The 22,722-nt window shown below is 46.6% G+C and overlaps 2 protein-coding genes across 2 annotated transcripts in view; one reads left to right on the top strand and one right to left on the bottom strand.

The window, feature by feature from the left end:
* PUDP (pseudouridine 5'-phosphatase) overlaps positions 1 to 2,543 on the bottom strand; it is a 71,815-nt gene extending 69,272 nt beyond the window's left edge. Inside the window, exon 1 of the mRNA XM_060138070.1 lies at positions 2,180 to 2,543. Coding sequence (XP_059994053.1) covers positions 2,180 to 2,249 — 70 coding nt within the window. The 5' untranslated portion in view covers positions 2,250 to 2,543. The remainder of the gene's footprint in view (positions 1 to 2,179) is intronic.
* STS (steroid sulfatase) overlaps positions 1,545 to 22,722 on the top strand; it is a 178,856-nt gene continuing 157,678 nt past the window's right edge. Inside the window, exon 1 of the mRNA XM_060138071.1 lies at positions 1,545 to 1,781. The gene's annotated coding sequence lies outside the window, so the exon portion shown is untranslated. The remainder of the gene's footprint in view (positions 1,782 to 22,722) is intronic.

Raw genomic sequence — 22,722 nt, 5'->3', positions numbered from 1 at the left:
ACCTCATAATAAACTGATGATACGTTGTTATGCCAACAACAGACAACTGAAGTCAGGCGCTTAAGAATTACAACAGGTATAATCAAGTAGATTACAGGAGGTAAAGTAGCACATTCTGGAAAGTGGTGTTTTATACCAGACATTTTGTAAAAAAAAAAAAAAAGAATAAGCAAAGGTGCATTTCTGATAAAGTTCTGCAAGGCCTTACCACCGCCTCCAAGAGTCAGGGCGGAATGAGGTAAAGGGCAGAAAACGAAGGGGGAAAGAGGAGCTAGGTCTTATCCTCCCAAAGGCCACTAATTCTTGTTTCTCCGACCAGTTCAGAGGATTGGGTAACAGTGCCAGACCAATGCTTGATAAACTTTAAACTTGCCTCAACTAGCAAAGAGGAGACCCTGGTTGATAACTACCCATGCAAGCACCACCACATAAGTCACATTCATGGCTCCAGAGAACAGGTATATGTGTATCTTGAGTGAGGATGAAGCATAAGGCTCACTTAGAAGTCTAATAAATTTAATTTTAATGGGACACCTCAGTTTGTATTAAAATTCATAAGACTCACAAAACATGTTCTCTGGACTTTTCATTAGAGGATAAGGAATTTATTTGACAATTTAACTTGACCATCTAAGCAGGAAAACTCACATCTACAAACTGTACTTACGAATCCCAGATGCTTTTTGAAATTGAGTCATTTCCGATTTAGTAGCTGCATACACTGTTCTACTCAATTAGTTACCTCTATGGGAATTTATTTTACCCCTTAGGAATTCATTCGTTTATATCTCTGGGTCCATAAAAATAAGACTGTTTTTTGTGTACCTTTAAAATAAAAAATCAGTGCCATTACTACTGAACCAGTGAGCCAAATGATCATGGGGGCAAGGTCACACTCCCCTGTAAAATGAGCACATCACCACTTATATTTAGAATCAGATCGATCTGGAATCATTTCTCAGTTCTGTTCCTTATTAGCTGTGTGACCTTGGGCAAGTAACTTTACCTCTCTGAGTGGTGCCGATTTTGTTTTTAATTAGTCAGGGCAAACATCTCCTCCCACCTTGCAGGATTTTATGAGAGGCAGCACTGATGTATGCACACCTCCACCAGGTTAGTAGCCTACGTAAAGCATGCAGACATTTTTAAAGTCCTATAAAGCCCTCCGGAGACAATGAGGTCAGAACGCGTTTCCTAACCCTGTAACACCGGGTAGTGTCATGAAACATACGCCCAAGCTGTAAGGCAGAGCTCAGAGCAGTTCTCTGTTGAGTTATAAACGCAGCGTTTTCTACGAATTCTACTTGAATTCGCCTCGGTGGGTAAGTTCACGCCTACCACCATCGACTACGGGGCTGTTCGGCGCACACAAGATTGTTAACCGCTCAAAGCCACAGCACGGGTGTGCACCTCTAACTCCCCGGCACTTGGGTGAAAATGTAGGTTCTGATTGGGCAGCTGTAGGGTGGGGACTCGGGCTCTGCACTGCAAAACTGCTGCTCCCCGGTCATGTCCCTGCTGGGAGTCACTCGGACCAGCCAGACCGCTGAGCAGGACTCCTCCGCCGCCTCCGCGCTACAGATACTTGGGTGTGGAGCAGTCGCGGTGGCGTGGAGCGGTCCTGTGCACTGCGAGAGGTTCCGCCGCATCCCAGCCGCTACCCTCTGGACGCCAGCAAACTCCCACCCTCCAGCTAGGCTGCCCCAAACGCCTCCAGACGTCGGCAGAGGCCCCCAAATCGGCGGGTAGAGGACGCTGCCCTGTAGGATGCTACGAGCAAGGTGCGTGCACCTCTGGGCAAGCCTGCAGTGATCCTAGAGGCCGGGGTGCAGACAGGGAAATGGAGGCCCGGCTGCGCGCGCAGCGCCCGCGGCCCCCGGGGCCCAACGCCAACCTCCCGCCCGCGTGGTGGTCCCCTAGCACCGCGCCCTCACGCGCCGCCCCCCACGCACTCCGTCCCCACGCGCGGCGCGGCCGCCGGAAGTAAGTGCCCCGGGCGGGCGCCGTCGACGCCTCAGCCACGAGCGCGGCCGGCCTGACGTGGGCCCCGCACCCCCGCCGCCCGCCAGCCCGGGGACCCCGCACACCGCCCCGCCGCAGCTCACGCCCCTGAGAGCCTGTACCCCCCGCCCGCGTCCTCCCAGACAGCCCTCGCGGGAGGCGGCCGCAGGCTACTCACCCAGAAGGAGGCCGTCCAGGTCAAAAAGCAGGTGGGTGACGGGACGCAGCGGGGGCAAGGGCGCCGCCATTGTGCCGCCGTCTCGGCCGAGTGGGGGCGGGGAAGAGGCGCGCGCACACGCGCTCCGGGCCTCCCCCGCGCGCCCCGAGCCGTGCTGCGCACGCGCGGCCCCCGGCCTCCTCGCGCCCGCGCCCCCGGGACGCTCTCGCGCATGCGCGTTCGGGCAAGCCCCGTGAGCCCCGAGCTGCTCTGCGCACGCGCGCCTCAAGCGTCCTAACGCGGTCCCTCAAAAATCGCGCGCCCTGAGCCTTCGCCGCCCGGCGCTCGCCTGCGGCTGGCCTCCTTCCGAGGCTCCTGGAATACGCGACTGGAGCCGCTCCCGCGCCCTCTGGGCCTCGCCGGCATGTTCTGCGCACGCGCGCCGAGGACGGTCACCCCTGCTGTCGCCGCCGCCGTGGTACGCGCGGGCGCGACAAGTTTGCCCGCATCCACCACCCCCACCCCCACCCCCACCCCCACCACCCCCACCCCCACCACCACCACCACCACCACCCCCGCCCACGCTCACTTCATACCCGTAAACGGGCTGGGATGCTGAGTCAAAGGGCCGAGCAGAGCCGAGTTCCTAATCTGGGTGCCAATGCCTGGCTCGAATTTGGAAAGGGCATGAGGAAGGAGGGAGGGCGTGGAGGGACGACGGCGCATGGGGTTGATGGGAAGAGTGCATAGATGCTCAGGTTGGCATCCTTGAGAGCCACCAAGTAAATGGGTAGCCAGGTGGCCTTAGTTACGGGGTCCCCGGTGGCTTCGTCCCCGCCCGGAGCGCCCGTCCCTGGACGCCTGGCAGGTTTCCGTTTCAGTTTTGCCCGCCCGGCTCCCTGCGTGCCTCGTAGGGCGCACGCGCAGTGGCGCGCGAGTCCCCATCCTTTGCGCCTGTATCCCCCGAACATCCCTGGCTGGTCCATTCTCCTAGAGCAACCCCCCCGCCGAAGTTTGATAGGAAAGGGCCGAAATAATAAGACGTTTTAAAATGCCTTGCCGTTTTTGCCTTTATGTCTCATCTGTCTTGGATTGCTATGTGTTTTCTTCTTTTCCCCCAAACCTTCTGAAGGCAACCTGCAAAGCATTCTTTTTTTTCGACCACTCTCAGGAATACTTCCCCACACCCCCGTTTCCATTTAGTGTTAGTTGGCATTGCATATGCATGTTTAAGCATAAAGATAGGATCTTTCAAGAAGCAGAAATAAGAACGTTTCAGAGACTTTAAAATCTGAGCGTTGTGTTTCTGGTGAAGTGCGTAAACTGCACTCGGAGGCACCTGAGTTCAGCAAATGTATCAACAATAAGCAGTAAACCTCTGTGCCTTCGTTTCCTCGTGTGTAAAACCGGGGTGTTAAATGACGCAAGGCAGGTCAAGCTGTTGGAACTGGCAAATAGTATATGCTCAATTCATTTATGTCTTTTTAGAGCTGTCGCTGTGAGACACATTCCCTGTTTTTACTCCAATCATGATTTCCCATTGAGGACCCTGGATCTAAGAGAAGGCAGTTCATCATCCAGTTAGTGGAGGGACTGTGACCCAAATGTGCTAGGCTCCTGTATCAAAGCACCACAGACCGGGTAGTCTCAACAACAGGAAGGTATTGCCTCAAGCCAGAAGTCCAAGATCGGGGGTCAGCAGGGTTAACGCCTTTTGAGGAAAGGATTGGTTCCAGGCCTCTCTGCTTGGCTTGTACACAGTGGCCTTATTCCTCTATCTCATCATATTGTGTTTTCTCTATGCATCTATTTCTGTGTCTAAATCTCCCCTTTTTATAAGGACATTAGTCATATAGGATTGCCACCCAGACTCATGACTACATTCTAAGTTCATTACATATGTCAAGACCCTGTCTTCAAGTAAGGTCACACTCTGAGGTACTATGGGTTAGGACGCCTACACTATTTTTTTTATTTTTGAGGGGGACACCATTCAACCTGCAACAGATTTGTTCCACAAACATCGGGCACATACTGTGTGTCCATGCTCACCTACTGGAACCTTTAGAATTCTTCCTCTCAGTTTCTTTCCATTTTTGGAAACAAATGGACACACAAAGGAGAGAGTTCTTTTCCTCTCCCATGGTAACAATGCTGCATCTGTTCATTGCTTAGATAAAAGGAGCATTTTTATTTATTTATTTTGTGCAGGTTTTTTTTCTGACAAATTGATTAAGATATAATTCACATGCCATACAAATCAGCCATGTAAGAGTGTACATTTTAATGACTTTTAATACAGTCACAGAGGTGTGCATCCTTCCCCATAATATGTCAATGCTGCTCTCTCACTTCATCCCAGCTTCCTCTTCCACTGCCCCATGCTCTCAAGTCTGCTTTCTACGTCTGCGTCTTTATTCCTGCCCTGCCACTTTATTCATCAGTACTGCTTTTTTAAATCGCATATATATGCATTAGGATACAGTATTTGTTCTTCTCTTTCTGACTTACTTCACTCTGTATGACAGACTCTAGATCCATCCATGTTTCTACAAATAACTCAATTTCGTTTCTTTTTATGGCTGAGTAATATTCCATTGTATATATGTACCACATCTTCTTTATCCATTCATCTGTTGGTGGACAATTACGTTGCTTCAGTGTCCTGGCTATGGTAAATAGTGCTGCCATGAACATTGTGGTATGTGACTCTTTTTGAATTATGGTTTTCTCAGGGTATAGGCCCAGTAGTGGGATTGCTGGGTCATACGGTAGTTCTATTTTTAGTTTTTTAAAGAACCTCCCTACTGTTCTCCATAGTGGCTGTATCAATTTACACTCCCACCAACGGTGCAAGAGGGTTCCCTTTTCTCCACACCCTCTTCAGCATTTATTGTTTGTAGATTTTTTGATGATGGCCATTCTGACCAGTGTGAGATGATAACCTCATTGTGGTTTTGATTTGCATTTCTCTAATGATTAGTGATGTTGAGCATCTTTTCATGTATTTGTTGGCCATCTGTATGTCTTCTTTGAAGAAATGTCTATTTATGTCTTCCAGCCATTTTTGCATTGCATTGTTTGTTTTTGTGATGTTGAGCTGCATGAGTTGCTTGTATAATTTGGAGATTAATCCTTTGTCAGTTGCTTCATTTGCAAATATTTTCTCCCATTCTGAGGGTTGTCTTTTCGTCTTATGGTTTCCTTTGCTGTGCAAAAGCTTTTACGTTTCATTAGGTCCCATTTGTTTATTTTTGTTTTTATTTCCCTTACTCTAGGAGGTGGGTCACAAAGGATCTTGCTGTGATTTATGTCATAGAGTGTTCTGCCTATGTTTTCCTCTAAGAGTTTGATAGTGTCTGGCCTTACATTTAGGTCTTTAATCCATTTGGAGTTTATTTTTGTGTATGGTGTTAGGGAGTGTTCTAATTTCATTCTTTTACATGTAGCTGTCCTGTTTTCCCAGCACCACTTATTGAAGAGGCTGTCTTTTCTCGATTGTATATTCTTGCCTCCTTCATCAAATATAAGGTGACCATATGTGCGTGGGCTTATCTCTGGGCTTTCTATCCTGTTCCATTGATCTATCTTTCTGTGTTTGTGCCAGTACCGTACTGTCTTGATTACTGTAGCTTTGCAGTATAGTCTGGAATCAGGGAGCCTGATTCCTCCAGCTCCGTTTTTCTTTCTCAAGATTGCTTTGGCTATTCGGGGTCTTTTGTGTTTCCATACAAATTGTGAAATTTTTTGTTGTAGTTCTGTGAAAAATGCCATTGGTAATTTGATAGGGATTGCACTGAATCTGTAGATTGCTGTGGTTTGTATAGTCATTTTCACAATAGTGATTCTTCCGATCCAAGAACATGGTGTATCTTTCCACCTGTTTGTATCATCTTTGATATGTTTCATCAGTATCTTATAGTTTTCTGAGTACAGGTCTTTTGCCTCCTTAGGTACGTTTACTCCTAGGTATTTTATTCTTTTTGTTGTGATGGTAAATGGGATTGTTTCCTTAATCTCTCTTTCTGATCTTTCATTGTCAGTGTATAGGAATGCAACAGATTTCTGTGCATTACTTTTGTATCCTGCAACCTTACCAAATTCATTGATTAGCTCTAGTAGTTTTCTGGTAGCATCTTTAGGATTTTCTATGTATAGTATCATGTCATCTGCAAGCAGTGACAGTTTTACTTCTTCTTTTCCAATCTGTATTCCTTTTATTTCTTTTTCTTCTCTGATTGCTGCAGCTAGGACTTCCAATACTGTGTTGAATAAGAGTGGTGAGAGTGGACATCCTTGTCTTGTTCCTGATCTTAGAGGAACTTCCTTCATTGTTTCACCATTGACAATGATGTTTGCTGTGAGTTTGTCATATATGGCTTTTATTACGTTGAGGTAGATTCCCTTATGCCCACTTTCTGGAGAGTTTTTATCATAAATGGGTGTTGGATTTTGTCAAAAGCTTTTTCAGCATCTATTGAGATAATCGTATGGATTTTATTCTTCAATTTGTTTATATGGTATATCACATTGATTGTTTTGCGTATACTGAAGAATCCTTGCATCCCTGGGATAAGTCCCTCTTGATCATTGTGTATGATCCTTTTAATGTGTTTTTGGATTCTGTTTACTAGTATTTTGTTGAGGATTTGTGCATCTGTGTTCATCAGTGATATTGGTCTATAATTTCCTTTTTTTGTGATGTCTTTGTCTGGTTTTGGTATCAGGGTGATGGTGGCGTCGTAGAACAAGTTTCGGAGTATTCCTCCCTCCACAGTTTTTTAGAAGAGTTTGAGAAGGACAGGTGTTAACTCTTCTGTAAATGTTTGATAGAATTTGCCTGTGAAGCCATCTGGTCCTGGACTTTTGTTTGTTGGAAGATTTTAAATTACAGTTTCCACTTCATTACCTGTAATTGCTCTGCCTATATTTTCTAATTCTTCCTGGTTCGATCTTGGAAGGTTGTACTCTTCTAAGAATTCTTCCATTTCTTCCAGGTTTTCCAATTTATTTGCATATAGTTGCTTGTAGTAGTCTCTTACGATCTTTTGTATTTCTGCGGTGTCAGTTGTAATCTCTCCTTTTTAATTTCTAATTTTACTAATTTGAGTCCTCTTCCTTTTTTTCTTGATGAGTCTGGCTAAAGGTTGATCAATTTTGTTTATCTTCACAGAGAACCAGCTTTTAGTTTTGATTGATCTTTGCCGTTGTTTCCTTCATTTCTTTTTCATTTATTTCTGATCTGATCTTTATGATTTCTTTCCTTCTGTTAACTTTGGGTTTTCTTTGTTCTTCTTTTTCTAGTTGCTTCAGGTGTAAGGTTAGATTGTTTATTTGAGATTTTTCTTGTTTCTTGAGGTGAGCATGAATTTTATGAATTTCCCTCTTAGAAATGCTTTTGCTGCATCCTGTAGGTTTTGGATTGTCATGTTTCTGTTGTCACTTTTTTCTAGGTATTTTCTGATTTATTCTTTGATTTCTTCAGTGATCTCTTCATTATTTAGCAGTGCACTGTTTAGCCTTCATGTATTTGTGTGTTTCACTGTTTTTTTTTCCCCCCAGTAATTAATTTCTAGCCTCAGAGCTTTGTGGTCAGAAAAGTTGCTTGATACAATTTCAGTTTTCTTAAATTTTCCAAGGCTTGATTTGTGACCCAAGATGTGATCTATCCTGGAGAACGTTCCTTGTGCACTTGAGAAAAAATTGTGTTCTTCCACTTTCAGGTGGAATGTCCTAGAAATATCAATTAAGTCTATCTGGTCTATTGTGTCATTTAAAGCTTGTGTTGCCTTATTTATTTTCTGTCTGGATGATCTGTCCATTGGTGTAAGTGGGGTGTTAAAGTCCCCCAATATTATTGTGTTACTCTCAATTTCTCCTTTTACGGCTGTTAGCATTTGCCTTATGTATTGAGGTGCTCCTATGTTGGGTGTATACATATTTACAATTGTTATGTTTTCTTGTTGGATTGATCCCATGACCTTTATGTAGTGTCCTTGCTTACCTCTTGTAACAGTCTTTATTTTAAAGTCTGTTTTATCTGATATGAGTATTGCTATGCCAGCTTTCTTGTGATTTCCATTTGCATGGAATATCTTTTTCCATCCCCTCACTTTCAGTCTGTATACGTCCCTAGGTCTGAAGTGGGTGTCTTGTAGACAGCATATATAAGGGTCTTGTTTTTGTATCCATTCAGCCAGTCTGTGTTTTTTTTAATTTATTATTTATTTTTGGCTGTGTTGCGTCTTTGTTGCTGCATGTGGGCTTTCTCTAGTTGCAGCGAGCGGGGGCTACTCTTCATTGCAGTGTGCGGGCTTCTCATTGCGGTGGCTTCTCTTGGTGCGGTGCACAGGCTCTAGGCGCGTGGGCTTCAGTAGCTGTGGCACGCGGGCTCAGTAGTTGTGGCGCACGGGCCCAGTTGCTCTGCGGCATGTGGGATCCTCCTGGATCAGGGCTTGAACCTGTGTCCCCTGCATTGGCAGACAGACTCTTCACCACTGCACCACCAGGGAAGCCCCTAGTCTGTGTTTTTTGATTGGAGCATTTAATCCATTTACATTCAAGGTGATTATCGATATGTATGTTCCTATTACCGTTTTCTTAATTGATTTGGGTTTGTTTTTGTGTGTCTTTTTCTTCTCTTGTGTTTCCCGCTTAGAGAAGTTCTTTTAGTATTTGTTGTAGAGCTGGTTTGGTGGTGCTGAATTCTTGTAGCTTTTTCTTGTCTGTAAAGCTTTTGATTTCTCCATCGAATCTGAATGAGATCCTTGCTGGGTAGAGTAATCTTTGTTGTAGGTGTTTCCCTTTTATCACTTTAAATATGTCCTGCCACTGCCTTCTGGCTTGCAGAGTTTCTCCTGAAAGATCAGCTGTTTACCTTATGGGGATTCCCTTGTATGTTATTTGTTGCTTTTCCCTTGCTGCTTTTAATATGTTTTCTTTGTATTTAATTTTTGACAGTTTGATTAATATGTCTTGGCGTATTTCTCCTTGGATTTATCCTGATGGGACTCTCTGTGCTTCCTGGACTTCATTAACTATTTCCTTTCCCTTATTAGGGAAGTTTTCAACTATAATCTCTTCAAATATTTTCTCAGTCCCTTTCTTTTTTCTCTTCTTCTGGGACCCCTGTATAATTCGAATGTTGGTGCGTTTGATGTTTTCCCAGAGGTCTCTGAGACTGTCCTCAATTCTGTTCACTCTTTTTTCTTTATTCTGCTCCCTGGCAGTTATTCCCACCATTTTATCTTCCAGCTCACTTATCTGTTCTTCTGCCTCAGTAATTCTGCTATTGATTCCCTCTAGAGTATTTTTAATTTCAGTTTTTGTGTTGTTCATCACTGTTTGTCTGCTCTTTAGTTCTTCTAGATACTTGTTAAAAGTTTCTTGTATTTTCTCCATTCTGTTTCCGAGATTTGGGATCATCTTTACTATCATTATTCCGAATTCTTTTTCAGGTAGGTTGCTTATTTTGTCTTCATTTATTTGGTCTTGTAGGTTTTTACCTTACTCCTTCGCCTGTAACATATTCTTTTGTAGTTTCGTTTTTGGTTTTTGGTTTTTTTTGATGTGTGGGGCTGTATTCCTGTCTTACTGGTTGTTTGGTCTGAGGCGTCCAGCACTGGAGTTTGCAGGCAGTTGCATAGAGCCGGGTCATGGTGCCAAGATGAGGACATCCAGGAGGCCTCACTCTGACTGATATTCCCTGGGGTCTCAGGTTCTTTATTAGTCCAGTGGTTTGGACTTGGAGCTCCCACCACAGGAGCTCAGGCCCAACCTCCATCCTGGGAACCAAGATCCCGCAAGCTGCATGGTGTCACAAAAAAAAAAAAAAAAGTAAAAAGAGAAAAAGGAGCAGTACAATAACAAAGAACAAAATACAAAATAAAATTAGAAAGATAAAAAATATATTAGGAAAAATAAAAATATAATTGAAACATTTGCAGCAGTATAAAACAAAACCTCAATAGAAAAAAGAAAAAAACATGGGGGGTGGGGGGGACAAGCCAAAAGGAGCAGAACAATAACAAAGTATAAAGAATAAAATAAAATTATAAAAATAAAAGATTTTGGACTTCCCTGGTGGTGCAGTGGTTAAGCATCCGCCTGCCAATGCAGGGGACAAGGGTTCAAGCCCTGGTCCAGGAAGATCCCACATGCTGCGGAGCAACTAAGCCCGTGTGCAACAACTGCTAAGCCTGTACTCTACAGCCCGCGAGCCACAACTACTGAGCCCACGTGCCACAACTACTGAAGCCTGCGCACCTAGAACCCATGCTCCGCAACAAGAGAAGGCGCAGCAATCAGAAGCCCGTGCACTGCGACGAAGAGTAGCCCCCACTCACCCCAACTAGAGAAAGCCCGCACACAGCAATGAAGACCCAATGCAGACAAAACAAAATTAATTAATTAATTTTTTAAAAAATTTAAAAAGGAAAAGATTTATTAGAAAAAATAAAGATATAAATAAATCGACAACAATGAATCAACAAAGTAAAACAAAACCCCAATCTAAAAGAGGAAAAAAGCAAAAAAAACCCAAAAGCCTTGGCTATGGGGGCAGAGTTGAGGCAGGGGTGGAACTGAGGCAGGGGTGGAGTTCAGGGTGCGGCGGGGCCTCTGCTCAGGACCTGCGCGGAAGGGGAGAGGCAGCACGTGGAAAGGAGGGCCTCTGGAGTGGAGTTCAGGAGTTTCAGGGTCCGGCCCTGGGTGGGTGTGTGTAGGTCGGGTTAGGTCCGGCACGTTGGAGGGGGTCTCGGAGGGGGGTCTCCGAGTGTAGAGGTGGGGCCCTGGGTGGGGCGCAGGGGCGGGGCTTGGGCTCTGAGTGGCAGGAGGGAGGCTCCCAGGGCAGAGGATGAGGCCCAGTAGCCCAACAGGCTCCCCGGTGCCCAAGTGGACAGGGACAGTGCTGGCTGCATTCCCTTCCGTTCCTCCGCGCCCCCCCTCCCCCAGGGTCTCCCCCATCCACGCTGGACCCCTAAACAAAGAAGGAACTTTGGTTCCTTCTTTGTAGGAACTCCTCCCCTCCCCCAGCCGCCCCTCAGGGGGTGCCGGTCCCTGAGGGCCGGCCTTTACTTTTGCTACCCCTTCCCTCCCTCCCTCTCCCTCAGGACCCTCGTGGCTGGAGGGGGCCTAGGTGGGCAGAGGATCAGGCCCGGGATCTCAGCATGTTCCTGGGGGCCCAAGTGGGCAGGGGAAACCTGGCCACACTCCCTTCTGATCCTCTGCCCTCCCAGTGGTTCCCCAATTTCCCCCTTCGGGCAAGGGATCCCTTCCCCTCCCCCAGCCACCCCTCAGGGCGCCAGTCCCCTCCCGCCTTCACTTCTCTTCCCCCCTCACTTCTCCTCACCCCCCACGTCCTACCCAGTCGCTGGAGGTTCCTGCCGTCCCCTTAGGTGTCCGCGGCCCCCCGCCGGTGCCTGGTAGGTGCCTTAGTTGCGCGGAGACGCGAATTCTGCGTCCTCCTGGTCCAGTCCGTCATTGTGACTCCGCCCCCCAAAAGGAGTATTTTTAAAAGGGAAAAAAAAAACCTCCCACGCCAGGGTGAAGGATTGGAAACAGCAGGGATAATGCAGGAGATCTCCATGTTAGGAAAAGTTGGCTTCTTAGAAGGAGCTTAGGGAGTTGCCTGGGTTTTGAAGCTTCCTAAAGATTTGCTGCAAAAATAAGCAAACACATAGATACAGGTGATGAAGGCATCAGATGTCCTGGTACAGACATCCTTGGAGAGCGTCCCCCTTGCCCTGGTGCCGTGGCTGCAACACTGGGCATGTCTGGGTGGACAGTCCAGTTTGTTCACTTCCAGGAACCAAGGTGCTGGCAGTGGGTTCCCCCTTCACAGCGGCTAAGCTGACAAAATCTCATGGCAGTTGTGGAAGAGATGCATTGGGGAACTTCTCCCACAAGGCGTGAAAACATGGCTCAGGTAATTTTTTTTTAAGTATTATTTTCCGCACTCTTCAGAAACATCTCTTGTACACGATGGAAGATGCCTTTCGCTTCAAAACAACAACAACAACGAGAAAACTGAATAATGCTTCTTTGTCACAAGGTAGATTGAAAAAAAACTGAAAATGTGTTCTATTAAAGTCGTTTCTACACAGGTCACTAGGTCCTGTTTAGCTTTTCATAATTCTCCTAACAGCCAGAGATGGATACACACAGAACTTCTACGAAGAGGGAGGATGGCTTTCTTTCCATGAATTACATTTTATTTTTGCAAAATTGTCTTTTCCCTGTGGCACGATAGCTTACTTTTCCTGACAACTTTAAAATGCAACACAGACAATCCAGTAAACTGTAATACGATGGTGTCGAAAGCTCATGTCTGATGGCACAAATGAAAAGACGATCCTTTCCCACACAATGTGTAAACTTACACATGCCATTTATTGTAAAAGAAAACACATATATATACATATACGTATATATGCCACTCTCTGTACAGCCCTGACTCATTTCAGCTTCCTTATTTTGCTGTCTTGGTTCTTCCGTCTATGTGTTTGCTTTGTGTGCTGCATTTCGAAAGCTGCTTAGAGCCCAAGTTATCTTTGGAAGCAGTCCCAGGCCTGCAGTTTGCGCTCAGCAGCCCTGATTTCCTTCCCTAGCTCCGTCTACCCTGGTCCTAGGATGTGTGAAATTCACGACTGATGCCTGTCTTGCAGGTTACACCTGCAAAGCCCCACAGCGCCTGACCTGAGTCTCAAAGGGCTGTGTTGATTCAAGACCCGAGGAACATTTGGGGCTGCTGGTGGCAGGACCAGTTGGGCTTTGCGGTGAGCTTGGAAATGCCAGGACGCCTTCTCCAGTTGCAAGGGTTCCATGCTCAACTTTCCTTGAGCTGCAGTACTCACATGGGAACAGCTTGACATTTTAAGATGCAGGGGACGGAGGACAGACATCAAAGTACTGGTGTCTTGAGTGAAACTTTGACACTCTTTATATATCCATACAATGGCATATCTGTTATATATATAATATATATTTTAGATATGTATATTTACTTGTATTCCTTATGTATGGATGGATATAAATATACATAAAGTATATCCATCCATACATAAGGTATATGCATATATAAAGTGTAAATATACATAAACATATATATTCTTTCTATTTAATAAGATCAAACTCTAAACAGCACACAATAATAAAAACTTAAGCACTCATGACCTCTTAGGTAAGTGCTAAGGGTAGTTGTCTGTCAGTTTCAGAGACTTGTAGAATTCCTGGTTGGTGGTGAGAGACACTTAACTAAGAAATTGTGTTAGGCAGCATGGGCTGCTCTAACCAGGTATCGACCGGGCTGCTTAAACAACAGACGTTTAGTTCTCACTGTTCTGGAAGCTGGAAGTCTGAGATCAGGGGACCGGCAGACTTCAGTTCCTGAGGAAAGACTGCTTCTTGGTTCCTGGATGACTGCCTTCTGTGTCCTCAGATGGGGTAGGAAGATGGGGGTGGACGTCTGGTGTCTATTTTTTTTTTTTAAAGAAGATCTTGGGGGTAGGAGTTTATTAATTAATTAATTTATTTATTTTTGGCTGTGTTGGGTCTTCGTTTCTGTGCGAGGGCTTTCTCTAGTTGTGGCGAGCGGGGGCCACTCTTCATCGCTGTGCGCGGGACTCTCACTGTCACGGCCTCTCTTGTTGCAGAGCACAGGCTCCAGACGCGCAGGCTCAGTAGTTGTGGCTCACGGGCCTAGTCGCTCCGCGGCATGTGGGATCCTCCCAGACCAGGGCTCGAACCCGTGTCCCCTGCATTAGCAGGCAGATTCTCAACCACTGCACCACCAGGGAAGCCCTGGTGTCTATTCTTATAAGGACATTATACTTACCATGGGGGCTCCACCGTCATGACCTCATCTAAACCTAATTACTGCCCTGTGAGTTATAAGAAATACATGTTTGGTCTTTGTTCCATTTCAGGCAGCTCCTAAAACCTTTGGAATTTCCTAAGTGAGGAAAGAGATCAAGGTGTCTTTTGTTATGTTAATGAGGTGACTTTTGCAAAGCCCCTAAGTGTGAGGACATATTGCCAGGGGAACCAGTTGTCTGATTAGAGGGTTGGAAGGTTCAGTTTCACCCCCAACTCTGAGGAGGGGAGAGAGGCTGGAGGTTGAATCTGTCATACATGGCCAATGATATAATCAATATGCCCAGGTAATGAAGCCTCCGTAAAAACCCCGGGTTTGGAGCTTCTGGGTGGGTGAACCCGTGGAGGTGCTGGGAGGGTTATGCCCTAAAGACGGCATGGAAGCTCCGTGCCCCTTCCCCATACCTGCCCTGTGCATCTCTTCCAACTGGCTGTTCCGGAGTCATGTCCTTTTATAATAAAGCAGTAAACAGGAAAGTAAGGTGTTTCCCTGAGTTCTGTGAGCCACTGCAGCAAATTAATCAAACCTGAGGAGCCGGTTGTAGGAACCTCTTATCTAAAACTGGTTGGTCACATGCACAGGTGACAAGCTGGACTTTTGATTGATGTCTTAAGGCGTGTGGGCAGGGGGAGGTGTTCGGTGGAGGGAGGCGACTTTGTGGGATGGAGCCCTTACCCTGTGGGATCTGAAGCTATCTCCGGGTAGATAGGTCAGAGTTGAGCTGAACTGTAGGACACACCACTGGTGTTGGAGAATTGCTTCCTGGGGTCAGAAAACTCTGGAATTGGAATTGATACCAGAAGTAAACTCCCATGGCCCTAATGTATAGCACAGGGAACTATATTCAGTATCCTCTGGTAAACCATAATGGCAAAGAATATGAAAAAGAATGTATGGATGTATAACTGAGTCACTTTGCTGTACAGCAGAAATTAACACAGCATTGTAAATCAGCTATACTTCAATTAAGAATAAATTTGAAAAAAAAAAAAGAAGTAAACTCCCAAAGATCCCACCTGCAAATACCGTCTCATTGGGGGTTGGGGCTTCAAGCCATGAATTTTAGGGGGACACAGACATTTAGTCCATCGTAGAATATTATCTTTTATTTTGTTCTTTAAAAAATTGATAACCAGGTTTTTTACTTACTTCTGTCCTATATCGAGTGACCCAGCTGTCCTGGCATTCCTACAACTTTACCACTTTCACGCTGAAAGCCCTGCATCACAGGAGCCTTTCAGCCACAGGCTCATGGGGACCCTTTGCCAGCCTTCCTCAGCTGCCACCCGTGGTAAGGTGCAGTTAGAATATGATCGAGCCCACGGCCTCAGTAAGGTAGAGAAAGGGTGACAGGCGTGAGCCCGCCTCGCCTGGCATTTAAAGCAAGGTGACTTTGTAGTTGGGCTGGTGACTGAAGCAGACGTTCCTGTTAACAGCCACGTGGACGTGCCTGTGAGGACCGGAAATGCAGGTCATCCTGCAGACCTCTGGCCTCAGGGTCCACGTGGGCCGATGTTCTCTCCCAGGCGTGGCACCACAGGTGGCCTTTAGGGCGAAACAGCAGGCTCGCCAAGGAGAGTTTGCAGGTGACCACACAGCCTTAGCACATAGGAAGGGATGCAAAGAGATAAGTGTTGAACTGAGGTTTTAGAACCTACAGAAGTCACTCGCCCATGTACCTTTAGTTCAGGGTTTTCCCCCTTGGCATTATATATATTGGGGGCAGGAAGGTCGTTATGGGCTGAATCGTGTCCTCCAAAATTCAGTGCTGAAGCCCGAGCCAGACACCAGGACCTCAGAATGGGACTGTATTTGGAGATCTTTAAAGAGGGGATGAAGGTAAAATGAGGTCATTAGCGTGGGCCCTGATAGGATTGGTGTTCTTATAAGAAGAGGAGATCAAAACACAGACACACACACAGGGACGACCACGTGAGGAGACATGGAGGAGATGGCCGTCTACACGCCCAGGAGAGAGGCCTCAGGAGGAAGCAGTTCTGCAGACACCTAGATCTTGGACTTCCAGCCTCCAGGACAGGGAGGGAATAAATGTCTGTTGCTTAAGCCATCCAGCCTGTGGTACTTTATTATGGAAGCCCTACCAAAATAATGCAATAATTTTCATGGGGGGTGGGGAGAAGGGGTGTTTCTGTGCCTTGTAGTATATTTAGCAACCTCCCTTGCCTCTACCCACAAGATGCCAGTAGCAAGCACCTCCTGTCTGTCTTATCTATCTATCCATTCTTCTGTCTATGCATCCATCTACCCATCCATCCATGTATCCATTCCTCTATCTATCTGTCCATCTATCTTTATTTCTGTTTGTACATACGCACATGCACACATGTATATGGACTCATATGTATATGGAATCCCAGTAGCCTAATGGACCAGGAAAGCAGGGTGATAGCTCAGAGGTTCTGCCCTGTGTATGCAGTCACCTTCCCCATGTCCCTTGACTCCAAGAATTCACGACCCAATTCAAGAGCTCTCTGTCCTGGATTCAAGAAGGATTTAAAAAAAGAAAAAAACATACTCCTTGTAAAGCTAAAACATTTCACCGATTCATTTTGACAACATCTTCCTGACAACAGCATGCTCATCGCTACTTAGAAAATGTGTCCTTTCTCGCTTTTAAGACACAGTTAAGTGTCCTGCTAATTAGCACTTTCCTTATAGACACCAGATAAGTAAGCGACAGTCACTTGCCACGGTCTCTCAGCTCCTCGAGGAGCTAGGGTCTGTCTGTGTGGTGACCAGTCTGCTGTAGCCGTCATCCATAGTCTGCCTCTACCCCATCCTCGTTTTCACGCCTGTGAGGTGCGAGTCCCATCCAGCGGAGATTGGGGGTAGCTTGGGCTCGGGCCTGGGGCTCTCTGCGGCCGTCTGTGGACAGGAACCTGCAGTCTGTGCTCTTCTCCAGCCACGGGGGGCTCACAAGCCTTGCCCGCACCCTCCAGCCCGAGGAGATAGGCTTCTGCATCACATTCAGGGTCAGGATGGACCCAAGGGGACGCCTTTCCTGATGATGCTGGGAAATCAAAAGCTCTGGCTTCCATATGTAGCTGGCAAGGGAGTGGGGACCAGGGGATGTGGTCCCCTCCTCCACCTGTTTCCCCCAAGCCCCGGGAACTCCAGAAGGGAGGCCTGACGTGGATGGCTGCATCTGCCTCTCGTGGCGTTTTCCTCCAGGATGCTGTTAGTATTTTGCGGGAAGGTCATTAGTCTTGACCTCCTTTGCAGTCAGAGTACCACCTGGAGGACCTGCCTTCAAGAGAGGAGCCCCGTTTAGTGCTCACAGTGGTAGACGGCAAAAGTGGTCCACAGACCCACGGCATCAGCGCCATCTGGGACCTTGCCAAAGATGCGGACCCCCAGGTGCCACCCGGCCCTCCTAAATCAGCATCTGCATTTCACCCAGGTCCCCAAGAGGTCTAGGCCACTGACCCTCCCCTCCTGGGGCATGAAGGACACTTCGTGGTGGTGTGCAGGCATGTGGGAACCTCGACGTGTGAGGATTTTATGTAGAAAACAGGAAATCAGTTAAGCCTTACTAGTATTTATTGTGTGTGTGGATCCTGGCCAGTGATCTCCATGGGGGATGGTCGTGTGTCCCTGTGGGTCCTCCAGCTGTCTAGCGAGGAGAGTGTGGAAAGACATCCATGCCCCAGATCGATTTATTTGATTTCAGCATAATGCAATGTGCATATTAGCATGAAGCATATTTACAGCTTTTTAAACATTTTTATTGAAGCATAGTTGACTTACAATATTATATAAGTACAGCTTTTATTATTTGACTTTTAAACCAACCTTCAGGAAATGGACAGAGTTCTTAAAGTCCTACAAAAGGAGTAAAATGCAGGTTCAGGTTCTTAAGAAGAAAAGGGAACTTCTGGCATGAGCTTTGTAGCATTCACTGATGAGGGAAAACATGTTTGCTAACACACACAGCGTTCGCACCTAAGTCGATAGCACTGTGCAAAATCACACGTATGGACCGAGGCTGAATGGTCAACCGTGGGGGCAGTGAGGTGCATGTTTGAACCGTACGCTGTTTCAGAATTCCCTCTGGCCCCCAGACCCTATGACCATGGACACCTGAGGGAGGGGCCTGAGGCTCCCCGCTACCTGCCCCTCAGGAGCGCTGCTCACCGCTAGGACTCATGATGCCTCTACTGAGTTCTCTTGCCCTCCCTCTTTCCTTCCTCCTGTTGCAGGAAGGGGACCTTCCAGGGCCTGAGAGTGAGCTCTTGTGTAACATTCAGAAATGAATCGTCCGAGGAGACACACATGCTGACAAAGCAGGAGACTCTATTGGGAAGGGGCGCCCGGCTGGAGATCAGGAGGGTGAGGGGACCCAGGAGTACTGCTCTGCCACGTGGCTCACGGTCTCGGGTTTTATGGTGATGGGGTTAGTTTCCTGGTTGTCTCTGGCCAATCGTTCTGACTCAGGGTCCTTCCTGATGGTGCGCGCATCGGTCAGCCAAGGTGGATTCCCCGAGAAGGATTCCGGGAGGTTGGTAGGACCTGTGGACTCCTCTCTCCTTTTGTCCTTTCCCAAATTCTTCCAGTTGGTGGTAACTTGTCAATTCCGTGTTCCTTACCAGGACCTCCTGTTCTAAGAGAACTCATGCCAGTGGCTACTCTCGGCCCCGGCCAGGGCGGGAGGTTTCGGTCCGTGGTTCCCCTGACTCTCCCTTCTCTCCTTGCTCCCTCCCTCTCCCTCTGTCTCCCGCTCTTCTCCCGCTCCTGATTTTTGGGTGTGGCTGAATCCTCTGGCCTACCCCTTGCCTCCAGGACCTGTTAGGGGTGGTGGTGTCCACAGCAGACGTGCCCGGGCATCCGGGTCCCTTCCGTCTCCTTCCCAGATTCACAGGAGGGGTGCCCAGGGCCCTGCATGCCGAGTCTCTTGTCCCCAGGGCAGAGTCACTGCGCGGCCTCCCTGGCACAGGGGCTACTTCAGATGACACCGCTGGCTTATCAGAAGGGCCTTGATTCCACGTGACGTCTTAGCAAGCCTGTCTGTTCTCAGAAACACGTACTCAAGGCAAATATGGAGAGCCTCCAGGAAAGAGCGATGAGCAGTTCCGGGTTCAAAGTGGCTTTTTTGTTTCCTAACAACTGCAGTAATTGCCCCCAGCCTTCAGAGGACTGGAACACGCTCACTGCTTTAGAAACATCTCTTATTTCATTCTCTCTATGACAGAGGCAGGTGATGTAATTATCCTTATCCACGGGTCAGACAGCTGAAAAGGCACAGGGAGGGTGTATCTTGCTGCCTCTCAAGGAACCCACAGGCAGCATTATCTATTTCTATATTCTTCTCTGTGTTTTTAAAGTTTCTTATACTGAGGGTAATCAAAACCACATCCCTAATAGACGACTAATGTGAAAATTAACTACATTCATGATTCTATCTATCCATCCATCCATCCATCCATCTGTCCTGGAGACCACCAACAAAAAACTGTAAGAAAAAAGGAAAAAGAAAGGTCGAAAAAAATAAACCAGGAGAAACATTTTTGTTTTTTATTTCTACCATTTGAATGGAAACCCATAACGGCAGCAGCAGTCGTGTCCGACTGTGACCTTATTTATTTGAGCGCCTCTTAGCCCAGCCAGGCCCAGAGAAACAGGTTTTATCCTGTTCAGCCTGACCAAGCGAACCCCAGTTAAACAAAGAGCAGGGGGGAGTGGAAAGTGGGCTTCTGGCCACCTCCTCTCCCTCCCCAAGATGACACAACCCTGGAAGAAACAATGCACCTTGCATCATCCCTCTGAAATCCACAAGCCACATGTCACTCAAAATGCTTCGTACCTGAGGTCAAGGATACTTTTCTCATTTTTTTTTTTTAACCTAGCATTTCCCAAGCACATCACACATACTCTTTAACAAGAAAGTAGCACCTGTTAACTTCCCATTGGGTTGGATCTCTGCCCCTCCACCATCATGCTTTTATAAGTGCCAGACTACTGGTGTGCTTGGGGTCCGCTGGGACCCTCCAGCTCTCTCTAAATACCAGCTGTCCTGAAGCAGTCATTTAGTACAAACTTTGGATCTGGGCAATTCATTGTGATACCCAGAGCATTGAAATACAAGTAAATTTACGTGTTAAATTGTACGGAAAGAGAATCTGAAGTACCTGTAAGAGTGAAGATTTAAGAATCATAAGAGGAATGGGATATGTGTGTGCATGTGTATGTGTGTAGACATGCATACACATTTATGTTATATATGTAAATAATCGAGTTGTCTGTGTGATTTTAAACTTGAGGAACCGTCTTTACATAAAATTTAAAGGTATTTAACTTACAAAGACACACATTCTTATATGTTATGTATTAGATGCAAATAACGTGTGTGTGTTTAAGAAACTTAAGAGGAAACGTCATTACATATCATTTAAACATACCTAATTTGCATACATCATATATTATAAGTAACTAGACGTATGTGCTGCTTCAGGAAACTTGGGTGAGGGACTTCCCTGGTGGTGCAGGGGTTAAGAATCTGCCGGCTAATGCAGGGGACACAGGTTCGAGCCCTGGTCCAGGAAGATCCTACATGCCACAGAGCAACTAAGCCTGTGCACCGCAACTACTGAGCCTGCACTCTAGAGCCCGTGAGCCACAACTACTGAAGCCCACGCACCTAGAGCCCGTGCTCCACAAGAGAAGCCACCGCAGTGAGAAGCCCACGCACCACAAGGAAGAGTAGCCCCCACTCGCCACAACTAGAGAAAGCCTGTGTGCAGCAACAAAGACCCAACGCAGCCAAAAAGAAGTAAATAAAAAATTTATTAAAAAAAAAAAACTTGGGTGAAAGTTCTTTCTGTATAACGTATGGTGTATGTGTGTTATGTGTAAATGAAATTGCACAGGCTTCAGAGCTGTGTAATAAGTTAAGCAGCACAGATGGATCCAACAGTTATAGTCAATATATTTCATTCTTTTGTGGGCTTTCTGGAAAATTTTTTATCATAAATGGGTGTTGAATTTTGTCAAAAGCTTTTTCTGCATCTATTGAGATAATCATATGGTTTTTACCCTTCAGCTTGTTAATATGGTGTATCACATTGATTGATTTGCGTATATTAAAGAATCCTTGCATTCCTGGGATAAACCCCACTTGATCATGGTGTATGATCCTTTTAATATGCTGTTGGATTCTGTTTCCTAGTATTCTGTTGAGGATTTTTACATCTATGTTCATCAGTGATATTGGCCTGTAGTTTTCTTTTTCTGTGACATCTTTGTCTGGTTTTGGTTTCAGGATGATGGTGGCCTCGTAGAATGAGTTTGGGAGTGTTCCTCCCTCTGCTGTATTTTGGAAGACTCTGAGAAGGATAGGTGTTAGCTCTTCTCTAAATGTTTGGTAGAATTCGCCTATGAAGCCATCTGGTCCTGGGCTTTTGTTTGTTGGAAGATTTTTAATCACAGTTTTAATTTCAGTGCTTGTGATTGGTCTGTTTATATTTTCTGTTTCTTCCTGGTTCAATTTCGGAAGGTTGTGCTGTTCTACGAATTTGTCTATTTCTTCCAGGTTGTCCATTTTATTGGCACATAATTGCTTGTAGTAATCTCTTATGATCCTTTGTATTTCTGCAGTGTCAGTTGTTACTTCTCCTTTTTCATTTGTAATTCTATTGATTTGAGGCTTCTCCCTTTTTTTCTTGATGAGTCTGGCTAAGGGTTTATCAATTTTTTGTATCTTCTCAAAGAACCAGCTTTTACTTTTATTGATCCTTGCTATTGTTTCCTTCATTTCTTTTTTATTTATTTCTGATCTGATCTTTATGATTTCTTTCCTTCTGATAGCTTTGGGGTTTTTTTGTTCTTCTTTCTCTAATTGCTTTAGGTGTAAGGTTAGGTTGTTTATCTCACTGCTGTGGCTTCTCCCGTTGCGTAGCACAGGCTCCGGACGCGCAGGCTCAGTGGCCACGGCTCACGGGCCCAGCCGCTCCGCGGCATGTGGGATCTTCCTGGACCGGGGCACGAACCCGTGTCCCCTGCATCGGCAGGCGGACTCTCAACCACTGCGCCACCAGGGAAGCCCTAGATGTCACCTTTTGATGATGTCAGAGTCATGCTTATTCAGGTTAAAATAGTTTTTCAGGTTTCACCATACTATCGTCCTGGGTTTCCATGAAGAATGGGAAATATGTCAGCAGCCGCTACACTATGTATTAATTATGTGAGTGCCTGCCAAGAGCCAGAGGCACACAATTAAAACGAAGTAAGGTTTTATTTATAGACATGGAAAACAAAGGTGGAGATTTAGTCTTTCCTTTTTTTTTTTAAACTAAACAAAACGAAATAATGATGGATGGGAGGGGACAGGCGAAAAGAGAAACGCTGACGGTTATCTTTCCCGGGGTACACGTGTCCCCCAGACGTGTGGGCTGAGGCATCCGGGCTCACTTCCTCTGTGCTGCTTTCCGCCCACCAGGCTCAGGGCTGCCCGGCCGACTTCCCCACCCTTGGTGTTGGCCGGGAATGCCTTCCTCGGGGCTCTACGTGCCGCGTGCCGGGGGAGCGAGACACGTGATAGTCAAGGATGCAGGGCTGCTGTGCTGCGGGCCGTGCACAGGGCATCCGGAACGCAGCACCGGCTGCGCATGGCCTCACCCGCACCCCGGTGCCTCCCAGTGGGGGAGCAGTTGTCCCCACGTGTGACGCCCACCTCCCC

This window comes from Lagenorhynchus albirostris, chromosome X (genome assembly GCF_949774975.1).
Source record: "Lagenorhynchus albirostris chromosome X, mLagAlb1.1, whole genome shotgun sequence".
Lineage (NCBI taxonomy): Eukaryota > Metazoa > Chordata > Mammalia > Artiodactyla > Delphinidae > Lagenorhynchus > Lagenorhynchus albirostris.
This window is presented reverse-complemented; position numbering and strand designations above follow the sequence as displayed.